Below are 18,263 nucleotides of genomic sequence, written 5' to 3' on the forward strand. Positions count from 1 at the left end.
CACTATAAAAGAGGAAACCACAGTCATGTTACTTCTGGCTGATATTTTGCACCGTCTTGCTTATTCCTTGTCTGCTCTGCTGCATTTCTATCCATTTCACTTCCCTCTCTCTCTGGTTCTGTATTCCTCATGCACCTGGCACTTACATTTAGCTCTCGGTGTCATATCATTATTATTACTAATAAGATGCCACCACTATGCTGAAATCATGTAAAGACGTGAAGTTCCCATGTTAAGCAGTTTGCAGCATCATTAAAGAACTGGCTTGGCTTTACCTTCCTGCTTCATCTCACTTAACTCCTTGATGCATTTTCCCTTCTTCCTTTTTTTCTGACTGTTCAACCACTTTAGTCCCCATTCCGTAGTCCTGCTATAAATCAGTAGTATTAAAACTCCCCAGTTGCCATTAATTATACATTAACAGAAAACTAAATTAGTGAATCCAGTTCTGCTCTCAATAGTACCTATCTGAACCTGAAAAAATTCACGTGACTTTAGAAGAGTTATTCCAGAGTGAGAATTCTCCTCCAGACTTTTTATTTTAATCAGCTTCCTTTAAATATAAGAAAATTTAACCCTTTGTTGCTTTCATTATGCTGTGATACATATATTAATAAATTACACTACATCAAAATTAACCCCTAGCAATATCTAGGCAAACGTCAGCGTAGTTGTCTGTGTGGAATATTAACTTAGTTATATGTAGACATCATGTTTTTTGGCTTGAACACCAGGTAAATTTGCCCATGCAAAAACAGACAGGAAATGAAACCTGATCACAATATTTTAATTCCAACACTAGGCTGATGTTACAAACCATATCTGTGGCTCATTTCTACTTATCATTTATTAATATTTATGCTAATGCCACCCTACGAAATTATGGTCTCCACATGCATCCTCTAATGAAAAATATCTGGCTCTTAAAACTTCCTCTGTCTCATTAGATATTACATTCTACTTTCTTTTCTATGTACCTAGCAGATTTCATTTCTTTTCATGACAAGAGATTAAAAAAAAACCCTTTCTTAAATGACTTTAAAATGAAAAGAGAGCAGTCCTGTGTTAATTGGAATCCTGTGTTTCTGTAATACTGTTTTATAGCCTTGTGTTGAAGCGCTTCCCTTTGGAAAGCAACACAGATTCATGAAAGAGTTTTAAAATAAAGAAACAATTTTCAGCCAGAAGGCCCCAAATCCAGGGGACAATTTTATATGAAAGTCATTTATGCACCAAAAAAAAATAAATAAATCCTTATTCATACCCTCAGTGCCATTTTATTAGTTCTGCTGCAAAACCAAAATGCCACTAGTTCGCTGTGTGATATTTCTCCACACAGCTGATATGCCCAGGCTGTTTTCCAACAGCAAGGTTTTATCTCTCCTGGTAATTAAGTTTACCCCATTATTTGCAGTATTCCTCACTCTAAGTATAAAGAGCCCCTGTTATCAGGGAACAGGCCGGCACCGCAATGCAGTCAGCAGTGCGATCTGACTGGTGCACACTATCGTTTTGGGTGGCACTACCTTCCTGTTGCAGTAGGAATCATTCTTTAATACTTAGAGTGCTGGAGCAATCCTATTTCTTTTCACTTCCCACCCACCCCCCCGCCCCAGCTTCATCTTCTTGCATGGTGATTTAGCAACAAATTTGTACATAGTCTCATGCCTCCGAAGCTATAAACCGTATTTCCTACAGAATATTTTGCTGATAAATGTGTAGAATGTAAAGGAGATTTGGCAAAGTCATAAATATCCAAGAAAATTGAATAGCTTTAGAGGGAGTAATAAGCTAGTTATATTGGCACAGATGAAAGGACATTGACTTGGAATTACATTAAGTATGTGGAAAGCATTCCCCTTGTCCTTGTGTAATTTCCCTGCATGGCAACTTGTTCTGTTGACAGTAATTCCATATCTGTCCGTGTCATGGCCCGGTTTGCTTTAGCACCAACAAGCACAAAACCCCATCGCTGCAGTGACGCTTTAACAGCATCGCCATGTGTGCAGGTAACAGGGTAGAAATGGATGATACGAGCAAAGGACACTTGATCCATTTCCCGTTGAGCATGTTCGAGCGTAAGAAACCCTTTTGTTTTGTAGGTCGTAGGAGGCTCTTTCTTACGGTGTTCAAGGGAACTCTGATCCCAGTGGGTTAATTTTGTTTGCTCATACAAAGGGTCGTGTTACCAAATATACCGGCTTGATTGCTCACATTCAGAGATTTCATTAGAGGAACCCCAGTTAATTCCCAACCAGGAAATTGAGACAGAAGCTTATATTCATCACCCTAATTCAGCAAACTTAGTGCATCCAGGAACAGAGTAGAACAGAAAGTTGATTATACAACTGCAGGAATCCTGAAACCCAGCAGAATGGTTCAATCGGTTTACTCTGATTTCTTAAAGGAAAAAAAATGACTACAACCACAATGCAAGACTCCTATGATGTGCTCTCCAGCATATTCCAAATTTGCCCCCAGTTAGAAATGTTTTAAGAATTCAACTTTCTTCTGTTCTGCCCTAAACCACATCCGGTGAGCATGCTGAGGTTTGGGAGCATTGAATTTAATGGTGAAATAATCCCTCTCACTGTGGGCTCTGAAAGGCCAAATTACAACTCATCTCTATGGTAGGTTAGTCTATGGGATTGATTCTCAGAAAATGTCCTGGGTTTAATAAACGACTTCCAGAAATTTCCCAGGCTTCAAATTTAATCCAGGTGCTGTCACCTGGATAGTGCCCCAGGTGCTGTGCATCCAGCCCAGAGATGCAAAAAGGAGATTTCACTCTGCCTATGTGGGCCTTGCACTGAGATTAATTGTATCTGATATGTGAATCTGTACGATGTTTTACTAGCAGCAAGCCTTAATCCTTCCATTCATATTAGGGTTATTTAGAAAAATAATGGCAGAGGGGGCTTCCCGGTGTGGTAGAGTTGGGATGTTTGTCATCGTTGAACAGCCTGGACACAAGACCAAAGCCGTCCCAGAAGCTCAGTTGCTGCACCCGAATACCACACTGTCTCTGGAGCTCTGAGGGACCAGCATTTAGCTCTCCAAACACACAACACCCTATCTAGCGGGATTTTCAAAGCACCTCAGTGCCTAATTCCCATTGATCTTTGCAAAAGCGACGTGCTTAACTCCTTTTGAAAACCTGGTCCTGGCACGCACTGGTGCTGTTTGCAATAACAAGTGCCGAGACAGGCAGGCAGACGGACAGACAGGCAGACAGCCCGTCCCACACAGGCTTCTGCTTATGGCGCCACGGGGCTGGTTTTTGTTTTACTTAGCAAAACTCTGATTTTTGAGAAATCTGCCCCTTTAAGTTTGCCTTTCATCAGCCTTCTTGCATAAATAATCACATATGTTCTGAATAGCCGGGGCTGTAATCACTGCTTCTCAGTTTCTGCTGGAGCAGCTGGAATCCAGACGAGGCACATTACAGGTGGATCCTGCTCTCTTTTCCCTGGCTAACACGTCACTTGTGCCAGATAAATCCATAAAGCAGCTCGGTCCATGTGTAAAACAATCCCACCGGTGTCTGGTGAAGGTTCCTGCTGCCCTCAGCCCAGCGGAGCAGATCCTCAGCTCAGGTGTGTCCTCAGCCTAAGCTGAGCTGGGTTTGACCCTCTAGCACCCACCCTGCCTGGTTGGGATGGACACCTTTGGGCGAGAGAAGGCCACGGTTATTGCAGTCAGTGGAAAAAGATGCCCATGCTGCTTTGTTCTGACATGATTTTACATCAAGCTGAAGGTAATCTGGCCTTAAGAAGTTTGGCAGCATATTTGACAGTAAATGTTAAGCACAGATGAACTTCAAAGACGGTCCCCATGGCATAAACTTGTGCCGTCGCTGGTTCAGCAATGAGCATCCACTTTCTCTTCTCTTTCAAATTTATGTGAGCCCAGTTTAACTGCAGAGATTTCACTGAGGCTCTGTTTGCTTCACCCCACAGGGAAGATAAAATGAAGAAAGAATATTTAGAAAATGGAGAAGGAGAATGTGGGGGGAAGATGCCCTGTCCATGCCCCAGCATCTCTCACTTCTCTCTTCCCTCTAAGTGAGCCAAGAGAAATGTTCATGGGATCCTTCCCAATATGCTTTGGATAAAACAATCCAAGTTAGCTCAGGCTGGTGAAATCGGATGATTTTCAGATTGAGCTCCCCCCGTAGCAGATAAGAAGAACCAATGGCTTCCAGGAGTGACATGGAGTTGAGTGTGATGCCTTTGGGTGCAGAGGACCTTTCCTTCTGAGCACCTACAGAGTTCCTCAGCGTGTCCCACATGCCCACAGGGTGTCCAAAGTCTGTAGATAATAAGGTAATATTTTAAGGCCAAGAAGTAAAACATGGAAATGAAACTCTACGGGTTTAGAGAAGAAAGGTTTGTGCTACCATGGAATACTCCCATAGACGGCTTCCATTGTTTTTCACATTACACAAAAATATTGTCTCATACCTGACATACGGTTGGTGTTGGCAACTGCCACCACTGCCATCATCTGCACAGCGACTGCTGCCCGAGTTTAACAGGTTGGGCTGCTCTGGATGTCAAAATCCGAGCAACGCAATCCCAAGCTTCAGCCGTCGTCCAAGGGGATGGTGATGCTGTTCCTTCCCATACCGCTGTCCCTACACTGGGGTGATTATTTTATATAATTCCCCATATATTTGACATAAAGCCCCATAGCTGCCCCACAAGAGGTTAGCTCTGACCCTCCCAGCCCTCTCTGCTTACTTACAATAGTGCTTCGAGGGATGCATCAGCTTCACAGGATGGAAAAGTAATTCCTGCAAGGGCTGTGACCTTCCAAGTGGGCAGTCGGCATGAACGAACCTGAAGCAAAAACCTAATGAAAGGGTTCCAGGACACAACAGAGAGCGAGATTGCGGGGAGCAGATGAGAGAATGAGGGAGATAACGTGTAAGCAGGTAATGAAAGGCAGAAATGCAAGACTCAGAGCCTCTTATTTGTTAATAAGGACCAGCTGCTGCCAGGACAGAGAGTGCCGCCTGCTGGCGTGTGCAAGGGCTCTCCAAGGCAGGACTTCTGTCTTTGCCACCAAGTTTGTGTTTAAGCCCAAAAAAATCAGTGAGAAGGTGTTTTTCCAAATTAATATTTCATGGGAATTGGGCACATGACTGCTCCCTCTACATCTATAACTTTTTTTTCCTTAGCCCTCCTTGGGATGAGTATGTTAATACTTAGTTATCTGTTAGATCTACCATGAGGTTAATTTAATATTTGTAAAGTAATTTGATCTGGGGCTAGAGGATGCTGTATAAATGCAATGTATTACCTTTAAGAAGATCCAGGGAAAAGCCTCTCCCAGTCTGGTAAAGTCACAGAACTGTGCCTCTTTGTGCAGAAAAATACAAGACAGGTGAGGTGGAGCACTTTCAAATTACCCTGGTTTTCCTGATGAAAACAAAAGCAGTCAGTAAAACAGAGGTAGACTATTGCAAATGAGCACAGCATTACAATATTCTGCCCTTTATATATATATATTTATGCATATATATGCCTATATATATAAACACCTAAATATATATATAAAACTTTCCTGTTTCTCTTCCTGATCTTAATGAGCAAAGATGCCTGAACGCAGCCTCCTTGAGCTCTGTGACTGAGGAGGGCTGTGCTCCACCCTTCTCCCTTTTTTTCTCTCCTCATAATCAAGGTTTTTCTTTTCATATCACAGCGAACTCTCCTTTGCCTTTCTAGCACCTGCACAGTCTCGTAGTAAGCCGCAATGCACTTATTCAATCCTACCTTAAATGTCCTGTCTTTTATCTCCCAAGCTCACTATCTGGATAAGGTAGTGAAAGGTATGCTCTTCCTTCCTATTTTTCCTATTGTCTTTGTGTTTCTTTTTTTAAAAAAATAATAATGCACCGTGAACATACTGTGTTGAGGTTGCATCTCTTCCTCGTTGTCACCAAAGTGCTCCCTAATGTCTGGAAGGGTGAACTTTCCAGTCATGTAGGTAGGAAACCCCTCTGTAAGTTCTGTGACCCCATGTTGACATCGTATCCGTGTTCCTACCCGTCCCCTTGTCCCTGCCTTTCCCTCCCGATCATCTCTCATCCTCACCCCTCCTACCCAGGTAAGGCGAGTCAGGAGGTAACAAAAGGGTCTGTGAATACAGCAGGAGCCCTATACACTGGTGTGTTTTAAATTAAATGTCTATGGTCCATTTTGTAACAAGCAGGTGAGTGCACTTTCTATGTGGAGTCTTCGTGGTTTTGACCCATGAGTGCAAAGACATGGGAACTTTGAGTAATAATATATATATATATTTTTTTTTCTTAATGCAAAAACGTTATGACCTCAAAGCCTCTGGTTGTATAAATCTGCAAAATCTCTTGAAATTAGTGATGTTGCATTAACGTACACTACAATGAAATCCAAACCTGTGTTCCTATTTCTAAATGTAAAGCAAGTCTAGGACCCAAGTCTTTCTTCACCGAAAAGAAATAACTGTTACAGAATAGAGGTAACTGCAATCTTAAAAGAATCTCAGTTGTTTATTAATCAGAGCAATGAAGTAAATTAATGTAGGGCTTTTAAATAGAAATAGACAGTTCCACAATGCACTTGGCTTTTTGGAAATATTGAAATAGCACACATCTAGTTAAGTACAACAAGCTGACAATAAATATGATTGAGTTGGACACAAATAACTTTCTACATGGCTGACTTGACGCTAACAGGAGCACAGTGCTGACACCACACAGCATCATATGTTTGCTGGTTAAACAAACCAAAAAATCAGGTTGAACAAATCAGTTTCTTCCGTAGCATTACCCTCCTTTTCAGGTTGTGAGCAATCAGAAATAACAGCTGGGAGAGGCTGATCAAGAAGGACAGAGATGACAAAAAATTTGCCTGCTGAACAGTTAAAATGAAGGGCGCTTGTGATGCGACAAGAAATACAGTTGCCCTATGACTTCACTTCTCTGGATGAATTTACAGTCGAGTATTTCTCTCTTGTTTCTGTTGAGACTTAAAGGCAGGTTTGGGTACAATCACAGATGGAAAAAACTTCAAACAGATGAACAAATTTTAATGATAAAGAAACGTCCATAATAAGGAGACATTTGTCTTCTGTGGGATGCAGCAACTGGTAGCTGTCCTTGGACCCCTGTTTATAGATCAGTGGATTGTTCAGTGGTACTTAGTTTTCTCTCATTGCTTAGCATCAGTAAAACATGCTTGACTTTGTTTAAATTAGGAGAAAAAAGTATATTTTCCTTCTTAGATCAAGGGAAGAGGGTCACTTGTGCCTTTACAAAGCAATAGTGGTGACATCTTTAGAGGAAGATCTGGGCCGTCACTATGGAGTGCGATCAGAAGCTCCTGTTCATGTTCAACATCTCCATGTTTTGCATTGCAAAGCCCCAGGGCTCTTCCTTTTCATCTCAACATATATTGGAGAAGGCTGGATCAAAAGGCAGCAGATAAGCAGCAAGGGAATAGAAAAGATGGGAAATCAACCTGCACAGCCTGGCTCCAGGGACCTTCGGTACTAATTTGCCCATTCAGTACCCCAGGTTTTTTTTACTAAGTCTTCTGTAGCTGCTGTTTTCCCTCTGAATAGTCTTTTGACTCACCTTTGTGCTCCAGAGTAAAGACACATTATATTTAGTGAATATTTCAGTGGGTAGCAGGTTGAGCAACATACTAACAATAAAAGATTCTCTTACCATGCATGGCCTCATTTGGAAAGATTAGTGATAGCCAAAACATTAAAAGTACATGTTTTTTACTTGGCTAACTGCATGATGTGCATTTTTCAAAACTGAACTACCCACGCCCTTTTGGCTTTCTTAATTATTAACATCTTTCTGGTCAGAATCCCTTCCCAGTAATCCTGTGTTGCCAAGGGTGAACCTGATTTACTGCTGAATCTTTCCTACATCTGTACAATAAACCACTAAGTCAGAGAAGATGCAGAATTGTTTCTAAATTGGAGGACAAATTTCAGTAGCAAACATCAGCATGATTAAAACAAGAAGCTCTAACTAGAATTGGAGTGGAGTCTTCTAAATGAAGACCTAATTAACACTGGCAATGTTTGAAACGTAAAGAAGTGCCTACTATTAAAGAGGTGTTGGTTTTAGAGAGACATTCTCCATCCAGAATGCCATTGGAGCTGATGATCCATCAACATAATTAATTTCCATTGTTAGTTATCAATTCTCACTCTTAAAAAATAACCACACTACCACTGTAGTGAGGCATATAAACAGCTTGTCTGAAATGTAAAGATGCTGAACAACACTTGAATTCAGGGATGGCTGCAAGGCGACTTCTCTGGGCTGCTCCTGAAGTCTGAGAAGTGGTGAGGACCTCTAGGTCCGACCACAGTCAATGACCTCGTTTGTTCAGTTATAAGCAATAGGAGCTCTGACAAGTAACATCTTAATCTTCATTTTACAAGGTGCATCTGATTAAAGGTTGGTTTTCAGGACATTTTACTGGGTTTCTAATAATTTGCAGGGATCAGCTGATGCTTTGTTCCTCCTCTTTAGTCCTGCAGAACTTCTGCAGGTCACCTACTGATTGTTCTTTCAAGCTCCAGGTGTTCGTATCCTCACATCTTGCATTAAGCTGTGTCCTCCCCATTTCAGAGCTCAATCCCTATCTACTGGGACTTGTTAGAACATCCATCAGGGTTTTCCTACTGACAATGGAGGATAGATAATCACCTTTTAAGTCCAATTTTAAGTGGCAATGAGGCTTGGCTTGAAGAGAAATCCCATTGAACATTGTTTAGAGCTGGGTGAATTAGAGAAGGTCTTAACTGTGCGGATCATTAAGAACAGATTATTTTACCAACAATCTTAAAATGGAAAGGTAATTTCCTACTCTGGTGACCGTCTCCATTGACCCCAAGCTGAGAGAGTTGGGCTTATTCAGCTTGGAGAAGAGAAGGCTACAGAGGGAATTTACTGCAGCCTTTCAACACTTAAAGGGAGATTATAAGAAAGATGGGGACGGACTTTTTAGTAGGGCCCATAGTGATGGGACAAGGGGTGATGGTTTTAAACTGAAAGAGGGGAGAGTCAGATTAGATATAGGGGAGAAATTCTTCCCAATGGAGGTGGAACAGGTGGCCCAAAGAAGCTGTGGATTCCCCATCCCTGGAAACATTCAGGGTCAGGTTGGATGGGGCTTTGAGCCAGCTGGTCTAGTGGAAGGTGTCCCTGCCCATGGCAGGTGGGTTGGACTGGATGGTCTTTAAGGTCCCTTCTAACCAAAACTGTTCTACAATTCTATGATTCTATGACTCTGATACTCTTTTCTTCTCTTGAACGTCCCACAGCACCATCATCTTTCATCAGAGCTTTCATGTGCCTCAGCTGGAAACTCACATAAAGTGGTGTGTGTCCCCAGCCTCAAAAAACTCTATTCATATATTTAATTCTCTTTGTCACCCGAATACTGTTAACAAACATAAACAAGATCCATGGACCATTGGTGACTCTAGCAAAGAGAAATCAGAGCTGCAAGGTTATGGTGGTGTAAATCTGTGGGGATTAAGCCATCCCGCTGTGTTGATATTCAGAAGCACTTTGGAGCCAAGATGATCTTGTTGCTTTATTCCCCAGCATGGGGGAGACAAGAGGATAAAGTTTATTTTTATCATCTTTTTGTCAAGTGCTTTGAAGTGCACTGTTAGCGGAATGGGCAATACCGTGTGTGTTCCTGTCTCTGTGGTGTTAGTGATGGTCAAGTGTTCATGTAGCAAACCAGTTTAGAAATTGTAGTACTTACAGGTCCATTCTTCTAGATATATTGGCCTACACGTCCATGTTATCTTCTGACTTTCTGAAGGTGCAAGTCCTCTGACAGCTGCTCTTTAATTGTTCTGTTTTCTGTCAGTGGTTTCCTTTCTAATATCTGATAACTGCCTGCTCTCCTACCAAACCCCTGGCACAGGAGAGCTGCAATTTAATCCTCACAGCACTGATACTTTGCTGTACCTTGTAATGTGATGGTTAATATGTTAAAACTTTTATGTCTGTGAATCTGTGAAGAAGAGTTTATCTCATTAGGAAACAGTTCTCTCTGATTTCTTCAAAGGGTTTTATCTCACCAGGAACTGGAGATGACTCTCCCCTTGGTGGGAAGGGATGAACTTACTTTCTAGACTTTAAAGATGCCAAGACAGTGGAGTATGAAATTACAGGTGGGAGTTATTCTACTTGAAGTATCTACAGCACAGATGCTTATCTTTCATCTGGTCACCCTGGATTCCCTTAATAATCAAGAAGAGGAATAGATGCTGTGGGAAGGCATAATATCCTTAAATACTTTCTTCTGTGTGTCCTTTCCTGACTGATGCTTTTCCTCTGCTTTCTGAGGCGCTCGACTTAGTTTCTCTGGATCAAAAAGATTCAGGGGAAAACCTGAAAGTCCATTCGAATACACATTTCATATAGACAAGGAATTGCATGTGAAATTCAAAGACATAGGACTGAAAGGAGTCTCCTCAGGTAGAGTCCAGTCTTCTACTGTCAAGGGCAAGCACATTGTGTAAAACTTTATCTAAATTTACCAAGCTCTTTGGATAGATCAGCGAGACTTCATTTCCTTAATACTCATAGTGGGAGGCTACTCCAAAACTTCATTCATTTGATCCTGGCAAATTATTTTTTTTCTTTCTAATTTCCAGCAAGAATTTATTTGTGCTTGGTTTATGTCTATTTGTTCTTACGTCATCATTATTCTCTTTAGCTTAAATGGCTGTTTTCCCTTCTCACTGTTTATCTGTTTCATGAATTTGTGGAAAACAATCATAATGTTTTCAGCCTTTGCTGTGCTAGAGTAGACAAGTCAAGCTCTTCTCATTTCCTCAGATGCAGAAGGTGCCTCATCCAAATTATATCAGGTATTTTCTGCCACAATGAATTCCCCCTTTCCTAAGCCTGGGAGAGCAGAGCACATGCAGTTCCATATGAGCTCCTGATTTTTACAGTTACATTAGTTTTTCCTTATATTTGACAGACACTCTTCATCTGAAGATCATTTGCTTTTCTCAGTCTCAGAGCAAATGATCAATCACTACAGTATCTCTGCTGTCTAATAATGTTAGATATTTGCTTTTGAGGTCTTAGTTCCAAATATTATGTAATGCAACATATTGAAACAAACCCGATAAAATGGAATCCATCTTTTCCCTCTGAATTTTCATCATGTGAAACCTCATAGGCCTAACTTAAACCATTTCCAGGACTCAGATTTGTTCCTACATGGTTTGGAACCAAATCATGAGACTTTTTGTCTTTAGCTCCCAGCAAAAACCTCTAAAATCTGTCTTCTTCCCATTGTAGAAAATAAGAGTCTGCTCCAGGAATTAAACACTACTTGTTGGGTTAAAAATCTAGTGGCATCCAACCCTTCTTCTCTCATCCTTCTACAGTGGTGTCTTCAGCTTCTCATGACCCAACTCTTTTTGGTACAGCACCTTTGCAAGGAGTCTCTTCTCATCCTCTGCAACTGCAGGATGGAAAATACTTCTTAGGATGGAGAAAACCATCTGAGAGTTTAAACAGTAAAAACGTGAGGTGTGATCAATGTTGATGCCCCAACCAAGCTCTAACAGAGCCATGTAGAGTACACAGAGATTTCTTCAAAGGTTTTTCACCTGGACAAATTTAGGTAGATTTATAAAAAGGGATTAAAAGTTGTATCTATACCATCAGGATGGTCCCATCCAAAGTGAATTCATCTACTCTAAAGTGGGATTATCTACCTAGCTAAGTAACTTTAGCAGGTTATTTTAACAATGCGCTTCTCTCATTCTGCAAATGCTTTCTGTTTATACTGAAAATAAGCAAAGGGAACAAACATAAACCAGCTCTAGAATGGAAAAAAATCAGAATAAATGGTTAAAAATTTGACACTGTTGTAAGTAATTGAAGGCTGGTTATTAAAATGGAGAATTTCAAGTACTCTTGCCTATAAATAAGTCTTCTGTGCTATAAAAATCCTAATATAGTGTATAAATAAGAAAATACACACACATACACAAACACGCTCACACATTATATGCCCCCCTCAGAATACACATTTTGAAAGACTGAAATATGACAAATATGTCTGTAAATGAAAAATTTATTTAAGATCCTTTTAAAGGACTTTTCCTTACCTCCATTTGTTGCTTTTTTTTTTCCTTTTTGCCCCTGTAAACCTCTCACTTGTTAGAAAAACAATCCTAGAAAATAGGTTAAATTCACCATTATGAAGTTCTTTAGTTAAAAGGCATTTTTGGACAATCCTTCCCCAGCGCAGGACACATGATGATGTGATGTGCTCCACATGCTGTCTCAACATTTCTTCAGCAACCACTTGTGCATCATGCGGTCAACCAGATGTTGCAATGACACAGACCTTTCAGGTCTCTTTGCCATCGTGTTGTCACCCTTTAGGGCAGGATAAGACCTCAGGGGAGACCTTCTCGCTCTCTACAGCTGCCTGAAAGGAGGTTGGAACATGGAGGGCCTGAAAAAACCCAAAACTATATGGCAGGACTGCATAACAGATGTATAAATAGAGAGAGCTTTAAAACAGGGCTCAGGAAGACTGAATTGTGCTCCTGGTATAATCAGTCCTGCTGAGTGACCTTGACAGTCACTTCAGTCCCTTGTACTTCAGTTTCCTAAGCTGTAAAATGTGGCTTACATTTCTGACTGCTTCTCGGTAAAGATTTTTGAGCTCTGCAGGTAAAAAGCCCCCAGAACCATGTGAGCTGAGCAGCCTCGCTCACACCGCTGCTTACTGTGGAAATTACTCTGCTATTTTCTTGGGGGACGGAATAAAAGGATGGAGATCTCAGCAAGAGGTCACCAGATGAGAAAATCAAACCCTAGTGAGAGACTGGGAGCTTGGTGTTCATCCTCCCTAAGTTTTATCACCTCTCTCTAGTCAACGGGGAGAAATGGGTGTTTCCAGGGAGTTTTTCAGCTCATTAAGATGGGCATCTAAGACACAGGAGGGGCAAGAGGACCCACAGAAATGATGCGAGGCTGGAACAGCTCTGCTGGGAGGACAGGCTGAGAGAGTTGGGGTGTTCAGCTGGAGAAGAGAAGCTCCTGGGAGACCTTAGTGCGGCCTTTCCGTACTTAAAGAGGCCTGTAAGAAAGATGGGGACAGACTTTTTAGTGGGGCCTGTTGCAATAGGACAAGGGGTGATGGTTTTAAATTAAAGGAGGGGAGATTCAGGCTGGACATGAGGAAGGAATTTTTTACACTGAGGGTGGTGAGAGCCTGTCCCAGGTTGGCCAGAGAGGTGGTGGATGAACCATCCCTGGAGACATCCCAGGCCAGGCTGGACGGGGCTCTGAGCAACCTGAGCTGGTGAAGATGTCCCTGCTCATGGCAGGGGTTGGGCTGGATGAGCTTGGAAGCTCCATTCCAACCCAAACTATTCTGTAATTTTATTATTCAATAGCTGAGGTTGTCCTGTGAGGGCCTCCTGGGAGACAGTGCCCCATGGAGTGGTCACCACTGTTCTGATGCCAAACTGGGACAATTCTCTCCAGGTGGGAAGACACCAAGTGAGAGCGGAGAAATAAACTGAAGACAAGGCAAAACAAACAAAAAAAAAAATAAAAGCCGTTTAATGATCCTCGTTCAAGGCTGTGTTGCTTTGTCTTTCCAGTGTGTTTGACCGTGTGGCTGCTTGCCTTTCAGAGGGATGCCCTGGCTTGTGTAACGGCAACGGCAGATGCACCCTGGACATGAACGGCTGGCACTGCGTCTGCCAGCTGGGCTGGAGGGGAGCGGGCTGCGACACTTCCATGGAGACGGCGTGCGGCGACGGGAAAGACAACGACGGAGGTAGGACATGAGCGCGTGTGTCACATCAGGCTCCACGGAGCCTATAAACCCAGCGAAGAGTCAGCTGGGCTTGATTCTGCAGGGCAGATTGTTTTTCTGACAGCTGGTGGAGAACAGACAGCGACGTCTGCCAGGCTGACTCAGGCAGGGTGGATTTGAATTCCTATGGAATGGGTTTGGATTCGGGATGCCAGGGCTGAAGAGGGGGGCTTGTTTGTCCTCAAGTCAAGTCTGTACACCAGAGGGCAGGCAGAGGTTATGTGATCATCCTGTCACCCAGACGGATGGCTCAGCAGTGACACAAGGGGACCACCCCAAACAGCAAATGCCCCCGAGCATTCAAACTTTAGCCTCAGTGACTGAGGTTTCCAGCAAGGCTCTCTGGTAGGTCACTACTGACTTGGGATGGATGTTTTGCAGAAACTTAGAGGCTTTGGTGACTGATCCCCATGCCCACAAGCCATCCAATCCCTCTCAAACCATGTTTTATTGATTACAGTTCCATATATAATGATGTCAGGCATGTGAATAATAGCCCTGCGTAATGCAAACTTAATATTCAGAGTTATCTCATTACAAAGGAAAGCCTGGTGCAGTGTGAAGGTTTGAATTAGAGGGCAGGAGATGAGATATTAAATTTAAGGCATAAGGGAGACTGCATAATTTGTTTTGTTGTCACTCAGCGAAAGGCTTTGTAAACCACAAGTCTGGGCCAGGACCCAGACTGTGAAGTGGAGACTGCATTTTGCAAGCCTCTGTTTTATCATATTCACAATAACAGTACAGTTAAAAAAAAGTACAAAAATAGCCAGCCAAGACTGTGATTATCTGCTTCACAGCAACTGGGATTCTGATTGAATATTTAAAATACTTCTGCACATCTGGCATGGCAAATGGACCAAATTATCTCTTTAGAAAAGATGGAAAAAACTTGGAGAACAGTACAAAGAGTGCACACTGTAAAACAAAGGTCCCTTTTTGCCTCACATGAAACTGAATATCGCTGTAGTCGTCTTTCCTATTTACAGCTGACACAGGGCAGCAATAAAGTTCATCACGTGAAATGTGTAAAAATATGTTAAGTAGACCCAAGGATAATCCCAGTTCTGATGGAAAAAACAACCAACATAAAAACCTGTGAAGTTTTCAGAAAGAGAGAGAGGGGAGAAGGAGTAACCCAGCCCAGCATAGGAGGTAGACCACATCTGTATAACATCAAAAAGCGCATGAGAAGACTCAGAGCAGGTTGGTGGAACGCCGTCTCCTCATATCTCCTGGTTCAAGGTGCTAACTTTGTAACTGGGTTGCCCTCACCTTGAAACAAGGTGTTCGACACCTCGTAAGCCTGTGGGACAGCAGATGTAGACAGGAGAGACAAAAGGCATCGGCATGTTTACAAGTTAGTAGACATCAGCTGCTAACTTGCATTTGGTGATCTTGTGTGGAGCAGTGGTGTGCACAGCTAGCGCAAACCAACAGATAAGTTGTACCATACTGCCTTCTGACAGCTTATTCATGTGTCAGAGCCCACAAATGAGTGTTGACTTTCCTCTTTGTACACTAAAAAAGTACATGTACATGTTGTGCATTGCAGTTTACAGATAACCCATGTCATACGCTGTGCTATTGCTTTGATTTTGTTACATTACTGCTAGGACTCTTCTCAGCTGCAAAGCAGAACAGGTGCATGTTTACCTTCTCAACTTGTTTTTTATACACATTTATGGACAGCTTGTGCTGTACTTGTGGGTGCACATCTAGAATTTCAACCTCTCGGATGGTGGGGACATCAGCAGTGGTGGGGCACTTCTGCTTTGAACCCTGAGTTCCTTGTTTAGCAGAGGGATTTAAATGTAGTTGCACAGATTGGTAAAGAAAGGCTGATTCTGGTCCTGTTCCCTAGTTGTTATGCTGATCCTTATAGCAAGACATCTGGAGACGTTTGAAGAACATCCATAGAGTAATTTAGATTGGAAGGGACATCCAACAGTTGTCTAGTTCAACCCTCTGCTCGAAGCAGGTCTAATTACATTAAGTTACTCCAGTCAACTCTTGAGCACCTCCAAGGGTGGAGGTTCCACCTCTCTGGGCAACGTTTTTCAGTATATGACAATCCTTACAGTAAACGTTTTTCACCTAACATCTAATCATAATTTCCCATGTTCCAACTTAATGCCTGTTGCCTTTTGTCCAGCACCATCTGGGACCCCCTAAAGTCCTCCAGCTGGCTTCTGGCTTACCTTTCACAATAACTTGGATCTCTAGTAGAGCTTCATGTGTGACAGCTGCCTTTCGATTTCTCAGATATCCAAAGACAATTAAAATGACACCAGGCACATGTCTTTAGGGAGCACAAATTGAACCCATATTCGGTGCAGCCACTTTGTCACCACAAACTAACTTTGTCACCAAGAGCAGTGAAGAAACGTAAAGCTGAACAGTCTCTTGAAATAGCATGAAGTATATGTAAAAACACTACAGCTTCTTCTTTTGGGGCCTATCAAAGTCTGGAGTGATACATGCCAAGGGCCAGACAAAGGTGGGTTATTTGATCGTGGCTTTCAGGGCTATTGCTGAATTTGTCTTCATATGCACATGAATGTAGGCAATGGAAAGGCCTTTCATTACACTCCAGAAGTCAAACATCTGAGCTACTTAGTTACCGTGGGTACCATCAGTGGAGAGAAACAGATTTAGGGCATCATCTCTCTGAGCTATTTCAGATATCATCTCATGGGTCCCTACTTTTGTTTAGTGACCCATGCTCTTCAAGTCACATTCTGTGCAGAGCAGCATCTCTCAAAGCTGAGACACCACGTAGAATCATAGAACAGTTTAGGTTGAAAGGGACCTTCCAAGCTTATCCAGTGCCACCCCTGCCATGAGCAGGGACATCTTCACCCAGATCAGGTTGCTCAGAGCCCCGTCCAGCCTGGCCTGGGATGTCTCCAGGGATGGTTCATCCACCACCTCTCTGGCCAACCTGGGACAGGTTCTCATCACCCTCAGGGCCAACAATTCCTTCCTCATGTCTGCCCTGAATCTCCCTCCTTTAGTTTAAAACCATCACCCCTTGTCCTATTGCAACAGGCCCCACTAAAAGGTCTGTCCCCATCTTTCTTACAGGCCCCTTTTAAGTACAGAAAGGCCACAATAAGGTCTCCCCAGAGCTTCTCTTCTCCAGCTGAACACCCCAGCTCTCTCAGCCTGTCCTCCCAGCAGAGCTGTTCCAGCCTCACATCATTTCTGTGGCTCCTCTGGCCCCTCTCCAGCAGGTCCATGTGTGTCCTGTGCTGAGGACCCAGAGCTGGACCAGCACTGCAGGGGGGTCTCACCAGAGCGGAGCAGAGGGGCAGAATCCCCTCCCTCCACCTGCTGCTCACGCTGCTGGGGATGCAGCCCAGGACACGGGTGGATTTCTGGGCATTGCCGGCTCACGGCCAGTCTTCCACCCACCAGCACCTCCAAGTCCATCTTACTGCTCCTCTCACTGACCACATGGGGGTTCACACTGGGGGGGGAGGTTCACCTTTCCTGGGCTCATCAGAAGCCGGTTCCCGTGCTGTGGTATCGAGTGTCAGCTAATCAAGATCCCTGCAGCCAGAAAGTCCTCATAATGGGAGCTGAAGTCAAAATCTTTTTCATCAGATCCCAGCCTAATCACACCCCGAGGGAGGGGGGTGCCAAATTACAGGGCGTGTTTGCCTCTTAAATCTGGAGGTTGTTCAGATAAATAATAACAAGTTAAGCAGGGGTCAGTCAGACAGAGATCTGATGAAATGTTATCTCCACTCAGGTTAGGAAAAAGGTGTCCAGGAGAGCAGTCCCCTCTCCACACACAAGTGGCATTTGTCAAAGGTAGCACTTCAGTTTCACACCCAGGTCCACTTTATTTACACTTTTAAACACAAACCCCATGAAATTTAAAGGAGTTGTAGCAAGTAACAGAGAGCAGACGATCATCCAATATCAGTCAAGGGAAACCAGTGCAGTGACAGAGCTTTAACAATCTGGGTAAAAAGCTACGATCCTTAAAACAAGCTGAAAAAAGTGATTGTTGCTTCTCTTTGGCAGAAAATAACCTCTAATTCATGGCTGTAAATACTCACTGAGAGTAGTCCTGTCTCACCCCACACTGAGTGCTCTGTCATGTGCCTGAAGAATAAGTTTGAAGGTTTAAAAGACCAAAGAAATGATCTTCTGTGATAAGTCCTAGAAGTAGAGTTGATGGCATTTAACAAAGGCTTGAGAAGAGACTGATATTCCACAGGCTAAATATGGGCTCTGTTGCATTTGTAGACTCCTCTGTTAGCAACAGAGTGTTTAAGAAAAATGAAGAGGAAGAGGAGAGAATGTTCTTCACAGTCTCACAGATAAGATGTTGAGCAGCAAAACTCTGTTAACCATCTT

General features: G+C 42.9%; 1 protein-coding gene across 1 annotated transcript in view; it reads left to right on the forward strand.

Annotated features, from left to right (window-relative positions):
• TENM4 (teneurin transmembrane protein 4) overlaps positions 1–18,263 on the forward strand; it is a 653,831-nt gene that overhangs the window by 505,322 nt on the left and 130,246 nt on the right. The window contains exons 17-18 of the mRNA XM_082052895.1: positions 5,807–5,833; positions 13,707–13,853. Coding sequence (XP_081909021.1) covers positions 5,807–5,833; positions 13,707–13,853 — 174 coding nt within the window. The remainder of the gene's footprint in view (positions 1–5,806; positions 5,834–13,706; positions 13,854–18,263) is intronic.

Source organism: Streptopelia decaocto, assembly GCF_964273445.1.
Source record: "Streptopelia decaocto genome assembly, chromosome: 1".
NCBI lineage: Eukaryota > Metazoa > Chordata > Aves > Columbiformes > Columbidae > Streptopelia > Streptopelia decaocto.